At 54.1% G+C, this 13151-nt stretch overlaps 4 protein-coding genes across 4 annotated transcripts; 1 reads left to right on the top strand and 3 right to left on the bottom strand.

Moving 5' to 3' along the window:
- Positions 1 to 205: 205 nt before the first annotated feature.
- On the bottom strand, positions 206 to 4234 carry COCSUDRAFT_59258 (hypothetical protein; the record flags this gene model as incomplete). The annotated part of the gene is made up of 9 exons (XM_005651229.1): positions 206 to 268; positions 496 to 601; positions 1021 to 1217; positions 1431 to 1655; positions 2030 to 2284; positions 2619 to 2918; positions 3187 to 3400; positions 3680 to 3831; positions 4079 to 4234. 9 exons carry the CDS (start codon positions 4232 to 4234, stop codon positions 206 to 208), a joined length of 1668 nt encoding a protein of 555 aa, XP_005651286.1.
- Positions 4235 to 5885: 1651 nt separating this feature from the next.
- COCSUDRAFT_4914 (hypothetical protein) lies at positions 5886 to 7647 on the bottom strand (the record flags this gene model as incomplete). The annotated part of the gene is made up of 7 exons (XM_005651228.1): positions 5886 to 5939; positions 6080 to 6274; positions 6401 to 6539; positions 6696 to 6782; positions 6969 to 7010; positions 7144 to 7293; positions 7415 to 7647. Coding segments are annotated over 7 exons (900 nt in total), but the record flags the coding sequence as incomplete, so codon positions are not given.
- Positions 7648 to 9064: 1417 nt separating this feature from the next.
- On the bottom strand, positions 9065 to 10846 carry COCSUDRAFT_64636 (hypothetical protein; the record flags this gene model as incomplete). Its single annotated transcript, XM_005651227.1, has 7 exons — positions 10674 to 10846; positions 10499 to 10577; positions 10197 to 10405; positions 9974 to 10102; positions 9749 to 9866; positions 9438 to 9598; positions 9065 to 9238 (listed from the first exon to the last, which is right to left on the bottom strand). Exons 1-7 carry the CDS (start codon positions 10824 to 10826, stop codon positions 9065 to 9067), a joined length of 1023 nt encoding a protein of 340 aa, XP_005651284.1. The 5' UTR covers positions 10827 to 10846.
- A 572-nt stretch (positions 10847 to 11418) lies between these two features.
- Positions 11419 to 12816, top strand: COCSUDRAFT_52442 (hypothetical protein). Its single transcript, XM_005651226.1, has 3 exons — positions 11419 to 11687; positions 11818 to 11978; positions 12103 to 12816. Exons 1-3 carry the CDS (start codon positions 11667 to 11669, stop codon positions 12278 to 12280), a joined length of 360 nt encoding a protein of 119 aa, XP_005651283.1. The 5' UTR covers positions 11419 to 11666; the 3' UTR covers positions 12281 to 12816.
- Positions 12817 to 13151: the final 335 nt, after the last annotated feature.

Below are 13151 nucleotides of genomic sequence, written 5' to 3'. Positions count from 1 at the left end.
GTCGGCTTCTTAGGCAGAGCAGGCCTTGAATTAGCCGGATGATATCAAGTCCTCAATAAGCGCTGTCACCTTGCATAACAGCTAGGAAAGCAATATCAGTGTCTGTCAGCCCAGAAGGAAACGAAACAAAACGAAACGAAACACAGGAAGCACAGAAACTTTTGATCTGATCTGCCCTCATATTGTAGCATTCTGGCCCATACCATCAGCCGCCATGCCTGAGCGGCTGAGAAGATAAGACCCCAAACTGCTTGAAATTCGTCTGCGTCTGTGCAGGCCAACCAGTCCTCCGTTGCAGCTGCCTCAAAGGCCCAAATATCCAAGTCCCAAATATCACTGGCTGCAAAAACCATTGCTCCAGCTGCCAGGGAGAGATACTCATTCAAAATCAGCGCCTCCTGTGCTACAGCCAAGAACAAATTCCCAGAGACAGACCGCTGTCCTTGTCCCCTCTCCTGCCTCTCGATGCACTTGGCCTCAAATTGCAAGCGGCACCTTCCTGCCGCTGTGCAGCCACCTGACCACAGCCCTCACCAGAGATGACAGTATCCCCCGCCACACCCTCCACTTGCCACTCGCCTCCGCCGCCTCCCTCAGGAATCTGCAGGGCACAGTGACAACAGACCACCTCAGAAACCTCAGAGCACATGCAGGGCTTCACGCAGCCTCTCTGCCGCAGAGTTGGCCACAGCTGCATCTCGCTGTGGACGACAAGAGTGCAACACTGCTGCGCCCCAAAATTTTGTTGGTGTCCAAGACATGATTTGAGGGACGCAAGGAATCGGCTAAGTCTGGCCCTTGAGCTGCGTGCAGAGGTGGAGGCATTAGATTCGGCGAACCCAATGTTCCAGATTCCACACTGGCGGGGCCGGTACAAGGCGGGGGAGGTACATAGAAGGGCTTTGAATTTCAAACTTCACTCGTTCCATGTGAGAGGACACGGCGCAAGCCTGGCTTGTTAGTATATCAACTACCCCTACAAGACTCAGATTATTTACAATAAGCTAGGGCGGGGATCACCTGCGAGCGGGGCGGCCGATGGTGAAGTGGTGCTTCCACTCCATGCGCTCGCGGTAGTCGGCGATCTCGTCACTCATGTCCCACCGTGTGTCCGCCTCCGGCCGCAGCCGCTCCCCTGCCATGTCAACCGCCACCCTGTGCTCCACCGGGTGTGCCTCCCCCTCCACCCCCTCCCCCGGCTTGTGCGAAAAGTCCACCTGCGCACGCGCAATGCAGCACACTCTGCCCCTCTGCTCTGCGACAGCTGCCTGAATTAAGCAACATTGAGGATCAGCACAGTAAATGCCACAGTGTGGCCAGCCCACGACTGCCAGAGCTCGGTGTTTAAGGACTCATCCACTAGGAGGTAAACTTCAAAATTGATGCCAAGCTGGAGCCTGGGAGCACAAGGAGGAGGGCGGGCGGCTCACCGGGCGAGCGGCGTGGCCGTGGGTCTGCTCGCGGGCCTTGGCCAGCTCGGCGTCCCACCAGGCTCGCTGCTCCGCGCGCAGCCGCGCCACCTCCTCCTCCCGCGCCGCCGCCGTGCCGGCCGCGTCCCGCCGCGTCGTCGCGAGCGGCTGCGCGTTCTCGGCCGCGTCAGCCGCACGCTCCGCCTCCGGGTCGCTCACCGGCCGGCCCCACACATCATACGACACCTGCTTGCAATGCCATCATCTGTCAGACACCGGTCCAAGCAAAGGGACTCAAGATTTGGACCTTGTCGGAGAAGATGGGCCAGTCTGAAGACATCCAAGGTGGATTGCAAGCATTAAGAAAGGAGCATTGTCATCGAGTGTTCGAGTATATTGTGCCTGGCCCAGTCTCTGCCAATGGCTCGTAATCCTTGAGGGCAACGTGGGAGGCATGTCATCCTGGCTTGATGACAGGCATGTCCCCATCTAGGCAGCACCCTGGACAAGAATTAGAGGTACTCCCCTCACCATTCAAGGCGATGCACGGCATCATGGACTTGGTGAAAGGCATGTTCACATCTAGGGAGCACAGGTGGGGAGGAAGGAGATGCGCGAACTTTGGCATCGTCTGGGTTGGTGCCACCGTCCGCCGTGGCCCTGTCCGCGGGGCCCTCTCCCGGCGCGGGGGGCAATAAATCGCGCAGCGAGGGGTTGGCGGCCAGCAGCGCGGCGAGGCGTGAGGGGCCTCCGGTTGGGGCCTCCCCCGGTGACAGCAACGCCAGCTGTGCGGCCAGCGTGGGGTCCGCAGCCAGAAGCGCCGCCAGCCGGTCCGACTCCGCGCCGACCGGCGCCGGCGCAGGCGCCGCAAATTCCTACCGAGACACACGAAACAGATTTTTCCAATGCTGCCTGTGCACCTTTGAGACTCCCTCCTTGAATCAAACACAATTGCTGCCTGCACCACCCTGTGCGCAATCTTTTGTGAGCCTTGGTGCTTCTCAGTCCAGGTGGGGCTTAATCTTGAGAGCCAAACAAAACTCAGATATGAGAGATGTCTTCTCAATTGCAGTGCTTGGCTGAGGGCACGCCTCTGGGTTGATAATAGGTCGCAGAGCCCTTCCAGTAGCAGGTACCCCAGACCTTGGAAAGCCAAACAGAATAAGGAGGAGAGTTGCGAGCACTCAAACTGCATGCCAGGCAAGGCACCTCCGGATTGTAGCCGGGCGGCTGAGCGCCGTCGGGGGACGCGGCGTCGGCGTCCGGGCCGCCGGTCTGGCCGGCGCTGCCGCCTTGCGGCAGCGTGCGCGTCGTGCGGGTCACGGTCGGCTCGGCGCTGTCGGGCGCGCCGGCCGGCGGCAGCGCCGGCGCTTCCGCGCAGGGGATCATGTAGGTAAAGGTCTCCACGTGTGTCACATTGCCCGTGGGCTCCATCGTGATCGTCTTTACCGTCTTGGTGTAGGTCACGTTGCACGCCGGGGGGCCGGCCTCCACCACTGGCGGTGGTGCCTGAGGAAGGTGCACCAGGAATCGGTTTGAGCACAATAAGGCATGCATGGAACTACTGACTTTTCAAGCCGGGTGGCTAGGTGTGTTGGAAATGCATTTGTAGAATGCTCATCTATTATACAGATGCCTATATGTAGCAGGTATGTCCATGCAGCAGGGGATATGCTGTGAAACTAGAGCATCAATTAGCACGGATATTTGGGGGTGTAAAGAGGCAGGCAGACAAGTGATTCAGCCTTGAGGGGTTGGGAGGCGGGGTAGGGCGCACCAGGATGGGGGCGGGCGTGGTGAAGGGAGCGGGGATGTAGAGCGTCGGGGTGTGGGGCTGATGTTCGCCGTCGGTCTGGGGCACCCCGCGGCCAACCTCTGGGGTGAAACTCGGCTGCAGGGGCGGCGAGGGTGCCCACTGTATGCTCCGCGACACAGACTCCTCCACTATCTGCTGCACAGGCGGCGCCCGATCCCTCCGAGCCACTGTCGGCCTGCCACACCCACCACCCTCCGCTGAGCCCAGATGAGCACAGAGACAATCTCAGAACCCCTGCCTGCTCTAGTCAGCTTTGTTTCCAGGGCTTCAGAGTCGTGGCCTACAGGGCGTGAAATAATGTGAAAAGGGGAGGACCCTCCCCTAACACCCTGCCTTTTGGTGTGCGCAAGCAATCTGCACAACAAGCAAGATCACTGGATGCTTTTTGGTGAACAGAGAAAATCTGTCAGTGGTCTAGTAGTTTGGCTACAGGAGCTGAAGGCTATAGGAACACCTGTAGGTCGGAGTGGGAGGGTTGAGCAGTGCTGCCAGCTGCGCCGCAGGTGTTGGGGCGGCCTCCTGGGCACGCTTCACCATGAGCGCTGACATGGACACCGTTGAGACAACAGCCGTCGCCACCATTGCCAGCATCATCACGCTCATCACCTGTCGCGCCAGGCAGCTCTTACTTAATCCCCGCCCTGTCAGCTCCCTCTGTTACCTTTCTTAAGGTTGAGGCTTGCCAGTCCCCCCTCCCGCTACCAGGGTGGGGCTTTCGCCACTTCTTCTGGCAATGTGTGCATCTCCAGGACACATGCATGCAAGGTCGGTGCACGCAGTGCATGTTCTCTCCTGCAATTGCAGGGGCACTCATGCTGAGCAGCAGGTGCGCTAGGTGTTGAAAGAGCGGCACCTGCTGCGACACAGTTGCAGCCACCTGCACAGCGGCCTGCGCGGCCTCTGCCACCCCGGGGGGCGGCGCCACCGGCGGCATCGGCACCGGCGGTGCAGCGACGGCGGCAGCAACATTCTCATGCCGCACCGCCGCCGCTACGGCAGCTCTTCTCATCTACTCGCAGAACCTGCGGGTTGGCAGCACACACAGTCTGCTGAGCAAGAGGACAGGCTACCAAATTGTCAAGGACTAGCTGCCATGTGCCTGAGCACACCAAGGAAGTGCTTCTTGCTACAAAGCACGTCAGTAAGTCTGAAAATCCTTTACATAAGAACATTCTTATGGGTGCTGCTGAACAATCCCAAGGTCCCCATGCTCGAGACTTCTGGCTAATTTGGCATATAATTGCCCTGTCAATTCTCAAGCATATAGGCGTTCTCGTTCTCTCGTGGCTCGTGCATGCTTGCTTTCCTCTGCAAAATTTTAACGAGAGAGATTATAGTTCACTGCAGGTACGACGCCATGTGCCTCAGCTGCCCCAATATACGCACGTGCATCCTCGAGTGACCTTCTGTGCCAGCTTACTGAACTCTATAAAGCTGTCAAAAATGGTGAAGAACCTTTTTCTTCCTTCGTCAACCGAGTGCTTCCGTGTGTCGGAGTCATCGCCGCAGCCCGTGAGGTTGCGGCTGTGCAGAGCTTCGCTTGAAAGCCACATGTTCTTGTGAAGACTATTGGCCCTCGAACTCTCGACAAAGAGGAGTCGAGCCCGATGTGTAGTATCGTAGGACCCAGGCTAGTCATTCCAGTACTTTTTGGAAGTTCGTTTGTTCGTGCTCAAATTTGAAATGGAATTTGACAGCTAGCTAGGGCCCATAGGCTTGCGGCACGATGAAGTATTCCAAGTCAATTTAGATTCTAGCAGAAATCATAGCAACGAGGACAACATGGACAGAAGCTTCAGGCATTTATAAAAGCTCACGGCGAGGCCAGAAGTCCAGTGGGTCTATGACTTCGTTCAACAAGCACATCGAACTACACTCCGACACTCCAAGCAAACATGGCGACTGACAGCAAACGGCAGGTCTGGCAAGCAAAGGAGCAACTAAAAATCACGCTAGAACGAGTTCATCAATCTCAATTTCGCCCTTGCGCAGCAAGCAGGGCCGCTTCTCCATCCTGGACCCCGTTTGCCTCCTCGTCGGGAAGGAGGGATGTGCCATTCAGGTGGTCGGGGGTCTCGGACAGCAGCGAGTCATACGAAGGATAGTTCCCCTCTCCTCCTAACCCGTGCACAGCTGGGGACGCCAGACTGCAAGCCACACGAAGACATATCAATCACACACTCCTCAACGTTCTCCTCATATCCAGGCAAAAGCTGTGCTTATACAGCTACAGCGCAGGAGCAATAGGGAAAGCCAGGCAGGCACCTGTGTGGCGAGAGGGCTGTGGGGAAGATGCGCATGGAGCGCGCGAGCGTGTACATGGACCCTGCGATGGACCGGGGCTTGGCCATTCCCCTGATCTGCCTTGCGCCCCCCTGCTGCGCCCCCACCGCCCCCACTCCGCTGTCCCCCGGCGACGCCGCCAGAAGAGGCTCCTGCACAACAAACCCACACATGCAGCTCACCTTTTCACCACCATTGCAGCTCCACAGCGCCAGGCATCAGACGCTGCTCCAAGCAAATTCTTGGCAGGCCTATCAGGGGGAGCCTCAAATACGGGTGCAAGTAGGAAGGAGGACACAGAGTGCAGCTAGGCAGAATGAGCGTGCCTCTGCATCGCTGTCAACGTGCGTGTCGTACATCCGCGGCAGGCAGGATCGCATGAGCTCGTTGTACAGAGACGTGCCCGACACCAGCACCAGGAATCCAACCACCTGTACACACACAAGCCCTCCAGCCGGTCAGAGCCTGCATCACGGCGAATTCACAAAGCCGCATTGGCCTGAGTACATTCAGGGCAACTGCCACTTGCTTCAGGGAGAAGAAAGGGTACAAGGAAAGAAGGGGCACCCACCTGCAGGGTGTGGAAATTCTCCCAGCCAGCCCACATACTGAAGGCCCACACAAACAGCGTCCGGCACGCGTCTATCGTGCACCGTGATGCGCCGCTCAGCTTCTTGGTCACGCTGATCCCAAAGAAGTTGAAGAACGCGATGGATATGATGCAGCCTGCCGTGGTGATCTGCAGCTGCCGAGAAGCCGCAATCTCCTGCATGTCAACAGCTTTGCAGGCTCATTAAATCTCTCAGCCATTGGTCAGGCCCAGAGCCCCAGTAGAGGGCACGCTATGCTGTGCTGAGCACTTGTCAGCTCTTAAAAGCAGAGGAAGGCTGACCTGGAAGGCCTGAGTGGCGCTGTCCAGTGGTAGGCCATCAGTTCCTCTGACCACGCCTAAGATTGGCAGGGCTATGGCTGACAGCACCAGCCCCCAAAACCCCTCCAGCCCAACCGCCAACAATGCAGGCACCCGGTACCTGCTCCCTCGAACACATCCAATAAGGTGCCACGCTCTGCCAGAATCAGCGGAATGCTCACTTGGGATTGGGGGCCAAGTAGACAGTCATATCTGATGGGAGGGGTGTCTTCAACGAGTCACTGCATGGTGTGGAGGCATCAGCAGGGAGTCTCACCTGGCAAGGTACTTCTCCTCAACAATGAACTGCGTTGCAGCCAACACTTGAGCGGCCACGATCATGATGTCGCCAAGCAAAGGATTACTTGCCGCAGCCGCACTGTTTGCCCCCAGCAGGGCTGCACCCTGTGTTGCAAGTCCAGCAAGACATCAAATGATGCGCCAACAGAGTTTAAAGGACAAGAGGAATCTGCTGTAAGTCCAAGTCAAACATGCAAATTTGTACTTTAGATGCCCCATCAGCTTCATTGGGCAACTCACATCTTGAAACAGTAATCGCCGGCCTGAGAGCGCTCCGTTGTCATATATGATACTGCACGCCACACAAAATTTATATTGGCAAGATCTGAACATGTGACCGGTGGCAGTCACGCGTCATCCATCATCAACTTCGGCATTGACTAGATCAATTGCAAATGTGCCATGAGCCAAGTCCCTGTCATTACCTTGATGCCCCCACCATAGCCGCACCAGCCGTGATCAGGATAATGCCCATCCAATGGTGCAGATGCAGCCTCCTTCTCAGCAGCACAATGGTCAGGAAGCCCGCAAAGACAACCATAGTCCCACGCAGCATCTGGAATGTCGATGCATACCTGCGCGTGATGTCACCACACAGCCCCCTACTCATTTCCTGACCTTGCCAGCTTGAATGCAAAAACTTCAGTGCATGTGACATTGCAGAAATGATGGCAAAGAACAAGAAAGAATGCTTACGTGTAGAACAGCCCTATATTGAGCATAGTAGTGGCTGCAGCGTCACACAGAGTAGGGAGACCGAAGGTCAGCAGCGTCTTGAATTTGTGGGCAGCGCTTTCTGTATGGAAGCCTCTCGCCGGCACATCCCCCTTCTGCACGCTCTTCTTGTGCCAGGTATGGAGAAGGAATGGGATGAGGCACAAGAATTCTCCGAGAAACATGAAGGCGCTCTGCACTGCTGGGTGCTTGAATGAAAGCTCATGACCAGACTTGTCATACCCAACCACAGTGATATCCTGCAACAATGTACATAACAAGTTGTCGATCTGTCCCTTGTGGGCGGAAGGATTCATCACAGAACCACGTGCCGATACAACACCGGGATCGTCCAAAGCCGGTTGTGTGAAAAGAGCCCAAAGCCTATTGTGTGTTCAGAAACATAGTCTCACCTGATACTTGGTGGATATTGTATTTACTGTGCCTGCAAAATGCAGAAAGGAGCGTGGTCAAGTACTGCAATCTTGCTTCGTCGAATTTCCGGCCGTTCGAATGAGTGCTTATCATGTAAAGGACCAGGAGAAGTGAAAAGGACATCACCTGTAACAAGCATACAAATCGCTAGGACACCGATTCTCACAGTCATCATCTTGCCAAATTGTGCTTCGCCACATCCGTCTAGCTCATCTTATCAGGCACTGCTTCCGCAATTTTACAATGGCAGTCAATATTAATACATGATATCTCATTGCTGTGCGCGGTCAATCCTTGGATTCTGGATGGCTGAAAGTTTTCAGCGAGTCTGAGTCAGACACGACACGTGCACTACTCTGCCTCCCCAGATGCAAGGGGGTTGGGGGTCCAGAGAAAATACATGCGTACATGGCGAAGAGTCGAACAAAGGCATTTGACAGTGGGGATCTGCGGAGGTGCTCTTCGGGAAGCAGTGTTCGCATGCATGCATCATGCAGTGGTGCGCATGCCTCCTGCAGGCTGGCGGGCAGTACTGTACTACGGCACTACTGCGCACTCAGAAGTGATCAGTGCATATGCAGGCTGCCGATGCCGCCACTGGGACGGTGGCATCACTGATGACATGGATATTGCAACAGTTGTTGGACTTTTACTTGAGTGCCAAATTCCAGGCATCAACTCTGCAGACTGCAGTGCTCCATCGGATGGGACATTCAGGGACTACAGTAACTAATGTTGCCCTCATTTGCAAATTACAATCCAAGGATGGTCCAGCTGACATCATGATGACAGGTTGTCTCTAATACATGTCATAGCATACCACCAGAGCATGGTGGCAAGGAGCATCGCCACTGCCAACACCCACCGAATACGACTGACACAGAGCCTCTACAGCTGGCAGAGGCTGCCTATCGCAGGGAGTTGATACTTAGACCCTATGATGGCTCGCCTACACCATGACAAGTATGCGACGAAACGAGCTGCAACATTCCTTCATTGAGAAGCAGCCAGAACCCATGTAGTGGCACATTTTGTCACATAAATAGTACAAAGGTTTGAACTGATAACCTGTCTGGGTAGTGGTGCCATCAGCATGCCTGCAGGACCCGAGCACAAGCACTGCTGGAAAGCGACCCAAACTTAAAGTGGGCAGCATAACACAAAAATGAGAAAAGAAAGCTAGCATGCATTGCAGGCCTAGAAGACCAGAGGTGCCAAGGGCGTGGAGCCATCTGTGCAGCCCATGGTCCCGGCAGGGCGCACAATGGTCCGGCAGAGGGGGCATGTCCTCTCCCTCCCCAACCAAATGCTTATGCATCTGTCACAGAACATGTGGCTGCATGTCAGCTTGATGGGCGTCTTCATCGTGTCCTGCACAATCATACCCTCAACCCCATCAGCCAAGCACTCAACTTGTCCTTTTGGAAGTACTGTACTTCCCCATACCGCTCAATTTCACATGCTTGAATCAGCTGTACCGTCTGATGCATGCTATACTGTGTCCTCTGCTGCGAAGTCTCTGCTTGTTTCTGATATAGCAACAAGGAGTTGAGAATGCACCAGGACTCACCTGGCAGATGGGGCATGTGCTTCCGCCCTCCATCAACTGGGGGTCTGCTGGATGCACCAGGTGGCCATACACAAACTCCCTTCGCACCAGCGCTTTCCCACATGCCCACGCTGACATCAGCTCCGTGAACAAATTCCTGGCCTTGAACCACAGATACAGACCTGCACACAGCAACCACCCAGAAGGTTAAAAGAGCTGCCAGCCAGCATATTTCCTGGTCCAAATGGCTCACTCCCAGCAAACAAATATCCCAGCAAAAATGGAAATCTCTGTGAATGCCTTTGATAAAGGGTACAAGGAGTGAGACTCGCCATGCATGCTGGAAGTCCAGAAGGCTCCCATGCTGAGGCTGTCATAGTACAGCAGCCAACAGGGGACTGCCGCAATTGTCCGATACATCAGCACCAGCTGTTCCAGGAACGCCAGCACCTGCCCATCAGACACGCTCAATAATGCTGACCCTTGTGAACCGAACATTGCAGGAATATATGAGCTGACACAGCCAGGATACTCACAACTGAAGGGTGAGAAACAACCTGTGAGCGTCGGCGATTGTTCTCTTCTGGCTGTGCTGGGTGCAGCACAAGGACCATGCTCTTGAGAGTGAAGCCCAAAATGCGTATGAGCGCATCCACAATCGCCACTTTGAACACACAGGTCCACAGCTGCACAGAGCATTTGGGTCATTACATCCAGCCTATTGATAAGTCTATTTTGCGTCCACATGGGGAGTCCAAATGGACATGAAGTGAAACTTACCCCGTCCACGCCACCTGGCATCAGATAGAAGTTCGTCCAAAGCTGCTGCTGATAGAGAAGCAACACAGTCCCTGCAGCCTGGAAGGCAGCGAAAGCAGCAAGCGCCCAGCACACCCAGCGTGAGGACTCCTCTTTCAGGGCGACCTCCTTCCTCATCACTCCGTTGAATTTGTGTATGCATGAAGTCAAATATACCATGATAACAATGCCTGTGCACCAATCATCTCCATAAGCGTCTTATAAGAGATGCCATGCCATGACCATGCACAAAATTGAGGGCAGGAATGCTGAAGTGACCTCACCAACAATGTGTTGACGCAAAAAGATAATCGCCAGCAATGCGCCAAATGGTACAGCCTGTTCACACCATGCAGTGACAGCCTGCACAGCACTAAGCAAGTGAGTACAGGTATCCCTTGTCAACACAAAGCAGCAGATTTTGAGACCAGGAAATGAGTATGCAAGCCACGCTCTCACCTGGACATCAATTCCTGAGATCGATGGATCCCCCTGCCTGGCTGCAGCCAAGGTGGTTTCACTTTCTTCTGACGTCGTACTCTCTGCTTCACTGCTTTCATCAGACGTCACTGAAACCTGTGACAAGGGCCTCGAGGCCTGTCTGCTTGGCATGACAGGCCGCTGTGAGATTCTCTCGGCAGAGTCTCTAGGCCTAGTCCCTGTCGACGCTGACAGAGTGCCATTATTGCCTGACAAACGCAGAGACACTTGCAAATTGCTGGTTCCAGCAGTCCTTTGTCCTGAGCAATAATGAAAGTTGTTTTTAATTTGGCTGTTCGTGCAAACGATTTTGCTTAGGTACTTACAAATGAGTCTAGTAGATGTATGCCTTCAGTCACCATTTCACGGTGCCAACAATACAGACACAAGCAAGCATTGGCATGCACGGCACCTGCACTTCGTCCTTGAAGGATGGAACTCGTCAGTCCCTGCAGAAGACCGGACAAGGAAAAGTCATGGGCAGCTGGGTCCACAGCAGTGTGTCTGGTGTTGTTGTAATCACCGTGTCCATCATCTTGGGACATCGGAATATGTCAGAGTCCTTCCTGCATCTATAATCAATCACTTCAGAACAGCGAACAATTTTTCCTCCTCAGAAGCACATTGAATCACAAAAACAGAAAATGGAAGTCGGTCAGGCATGAGGCGTTCCTTTCTGCAGAACTCTCCTCATGCCTTGGGCTTCCTTCAATATTCGAAGCAAGGAAGCTGTTGAGGATTGCATCAGCGTCATTTTACATTCTGTCGCTCGTGCAGTGCGTCTCTGTAGGCACATCACTCACCTCAATCAAAACTTTGGTACAGTGGTGATCTGCGGTCCGAGACAACTTGTTCCCAACTTGTTCAGGCTGTTCCCACAGTTCAAGTTTCGGAAATTCTGCTCTTTGAGGTGTCGATCGATGAAGACTGCAGACATTTAGTGGAGCTGAATCAGTAAGGCAGCACTTTGGTATGAAGACATATGTTGGCAAGGTGAATTGATATGCCCTCCGATTGTTCTCGTCACATCATTACATACAATTGTTCCGCCTATGGGATCCTTGCAAAGATCAGAGGGCCTGACGTGCTGGCGCTCATTTTCTGGACTGCTTGCCTTTCACAGGTCATATCTGACAAGGCCAACAAAACAATCCTGGTGGCCGTGGATCGATGGATGATAGTGCCCAAGTACAAAGTAAAGATCAAGCGCACTTCAAAATTCATGGCGCATGATGAGAACAATGACTGCCGCATGGGAGACATTGTGCGGATACACATATCAAGGTTTGCACTAACCAAGAGGGGTGGCGCTAGACTCCAATTTGATGCAAATGAATTTGACCACTCATTGCTTGTTTCCTTGCTGTTCAGCGCTAGCGGCTGATAGATTTGCTGCTCTGCATTGCAGGCCTCTCAGCAAAAACAAGACCTGGCGAATGACTGACATTCTACGGCGAGAGAGGGTGTACGATGCAGAAGCAGCTGCCAAGGAAGCAGAGCAGAGACCATCAGATCTGCCGCCATCTTTGGGAGGCTCACAGCCAGGAAATCTCAACAGAGGTTTTGCAGCATCAGCAGTCTTGTGATGACAGGCTTGCCGTTCGCTGTGCAGCCTCTTGGAGAGATCATTGAATTTTTTCTGTCTGCGGCATCTTGTCAGTGGATAAGAGAGCTGCTTGTGACAAGCGCTGGCACGCTCGTCAGCTGCTTGGAATGATAGAGCTTTACAGGGTAGACCGGTAGAGGCTTTTAGTTCAGGGTAAATGACAGGCTAGTGGCGTTCTGCAGCCAGTTCGCGTTGAGTGTGGAGTAGTCCATGGCTGTTGCTAAGGGGTCTGGTCATGAATCCAGTTGGCAGACCAGGGATTGTGATCTATGTCACTTGACGATGCATGTTGGACCATGAACATTCTTAGCTCAGAAATTCTGAAGCTTGAAGCTCAGTCGTGCAAATGGGAGTCCAGTTTGGTACTATTAGAAGGCTTCCGTTATAGCTACTGTACTTCCAAGTTGAGGCGGTGCGCGTGTGCTAGCACTGCCGCAGTCAACGTCGCAACCGCAACATGCTTGAGACCGCTTGCATCAGGATGATCCAGCATTTGAAAGCCATAATCATTATGATAATAAACTATATTTAGTTCAACTAGAAACCTGCTAAAGCTCATGGTCATCCGGTGAGCCATCATGCGTCATCATGATGATGGCCCCGGGAGCGACTTCAGGGTCTGCATGCACCCACTGCCCAGTGGGCTCAGCGGGCAGGCTAGGCTAGCGGGCAGGCCCGCCGGCGGCCGGGCGCCACCACTGGTTGCCAGCTGCCTGGCTTGGCTCCTCATATGAGAGAGTTAGCTAATAATTGTTTTGACAGGGTGAGGCTGCAGGAGGAATACCTACCTCACCTGTGGGTCACAACAGTGTCCACCCTGGCTTTTCAAGCAAGAATGGGATGCAGCTGTC

The sequence above is a fragment of the Coccomyxa subellipsoidea genome (assembly GCF_000258705.1).
Source record: "Coccomyxa subellipsoidea C-169, whole genome shotgun sequence".
In the NCBI taxonomy this organism is placed as follows: domain Eukaryota; kingdom Viridiplantae; phylum Chlorophyta; class Trebouxiophyceae; family Coccomyxaceae; genus Coccomyxa; species Coccomyxa subellipsoidea.
Note: the sequence above shows the minus strand (reverse complement) of the source record. Positions and strands in the feature narration are given on the sequence as shown.

Excerpts from the sequence above, each read along its gene's own strand:
- COCSUDRAFT_52442 (XM_005651226.1), top strand. The coding sequence starts at position 11,667 with ATGAAGACATATGTTGGCAAG. Across the intron at positions 11,688-11,817 it reads TGAAGACATATGTTGGCAAG|GTCATATCTGACAAGGCCAA; the intron begins GTGAATTGATAT and ends TGCCTTTCACAG. Across the intron at positions 11,979-12,102 it reads GTGCGGATACACATATCAAG|GCCTCTCAGCAAAAACAAGA; the intron begins GTTTGCACTAAC and ends TCTGCATTGCAG.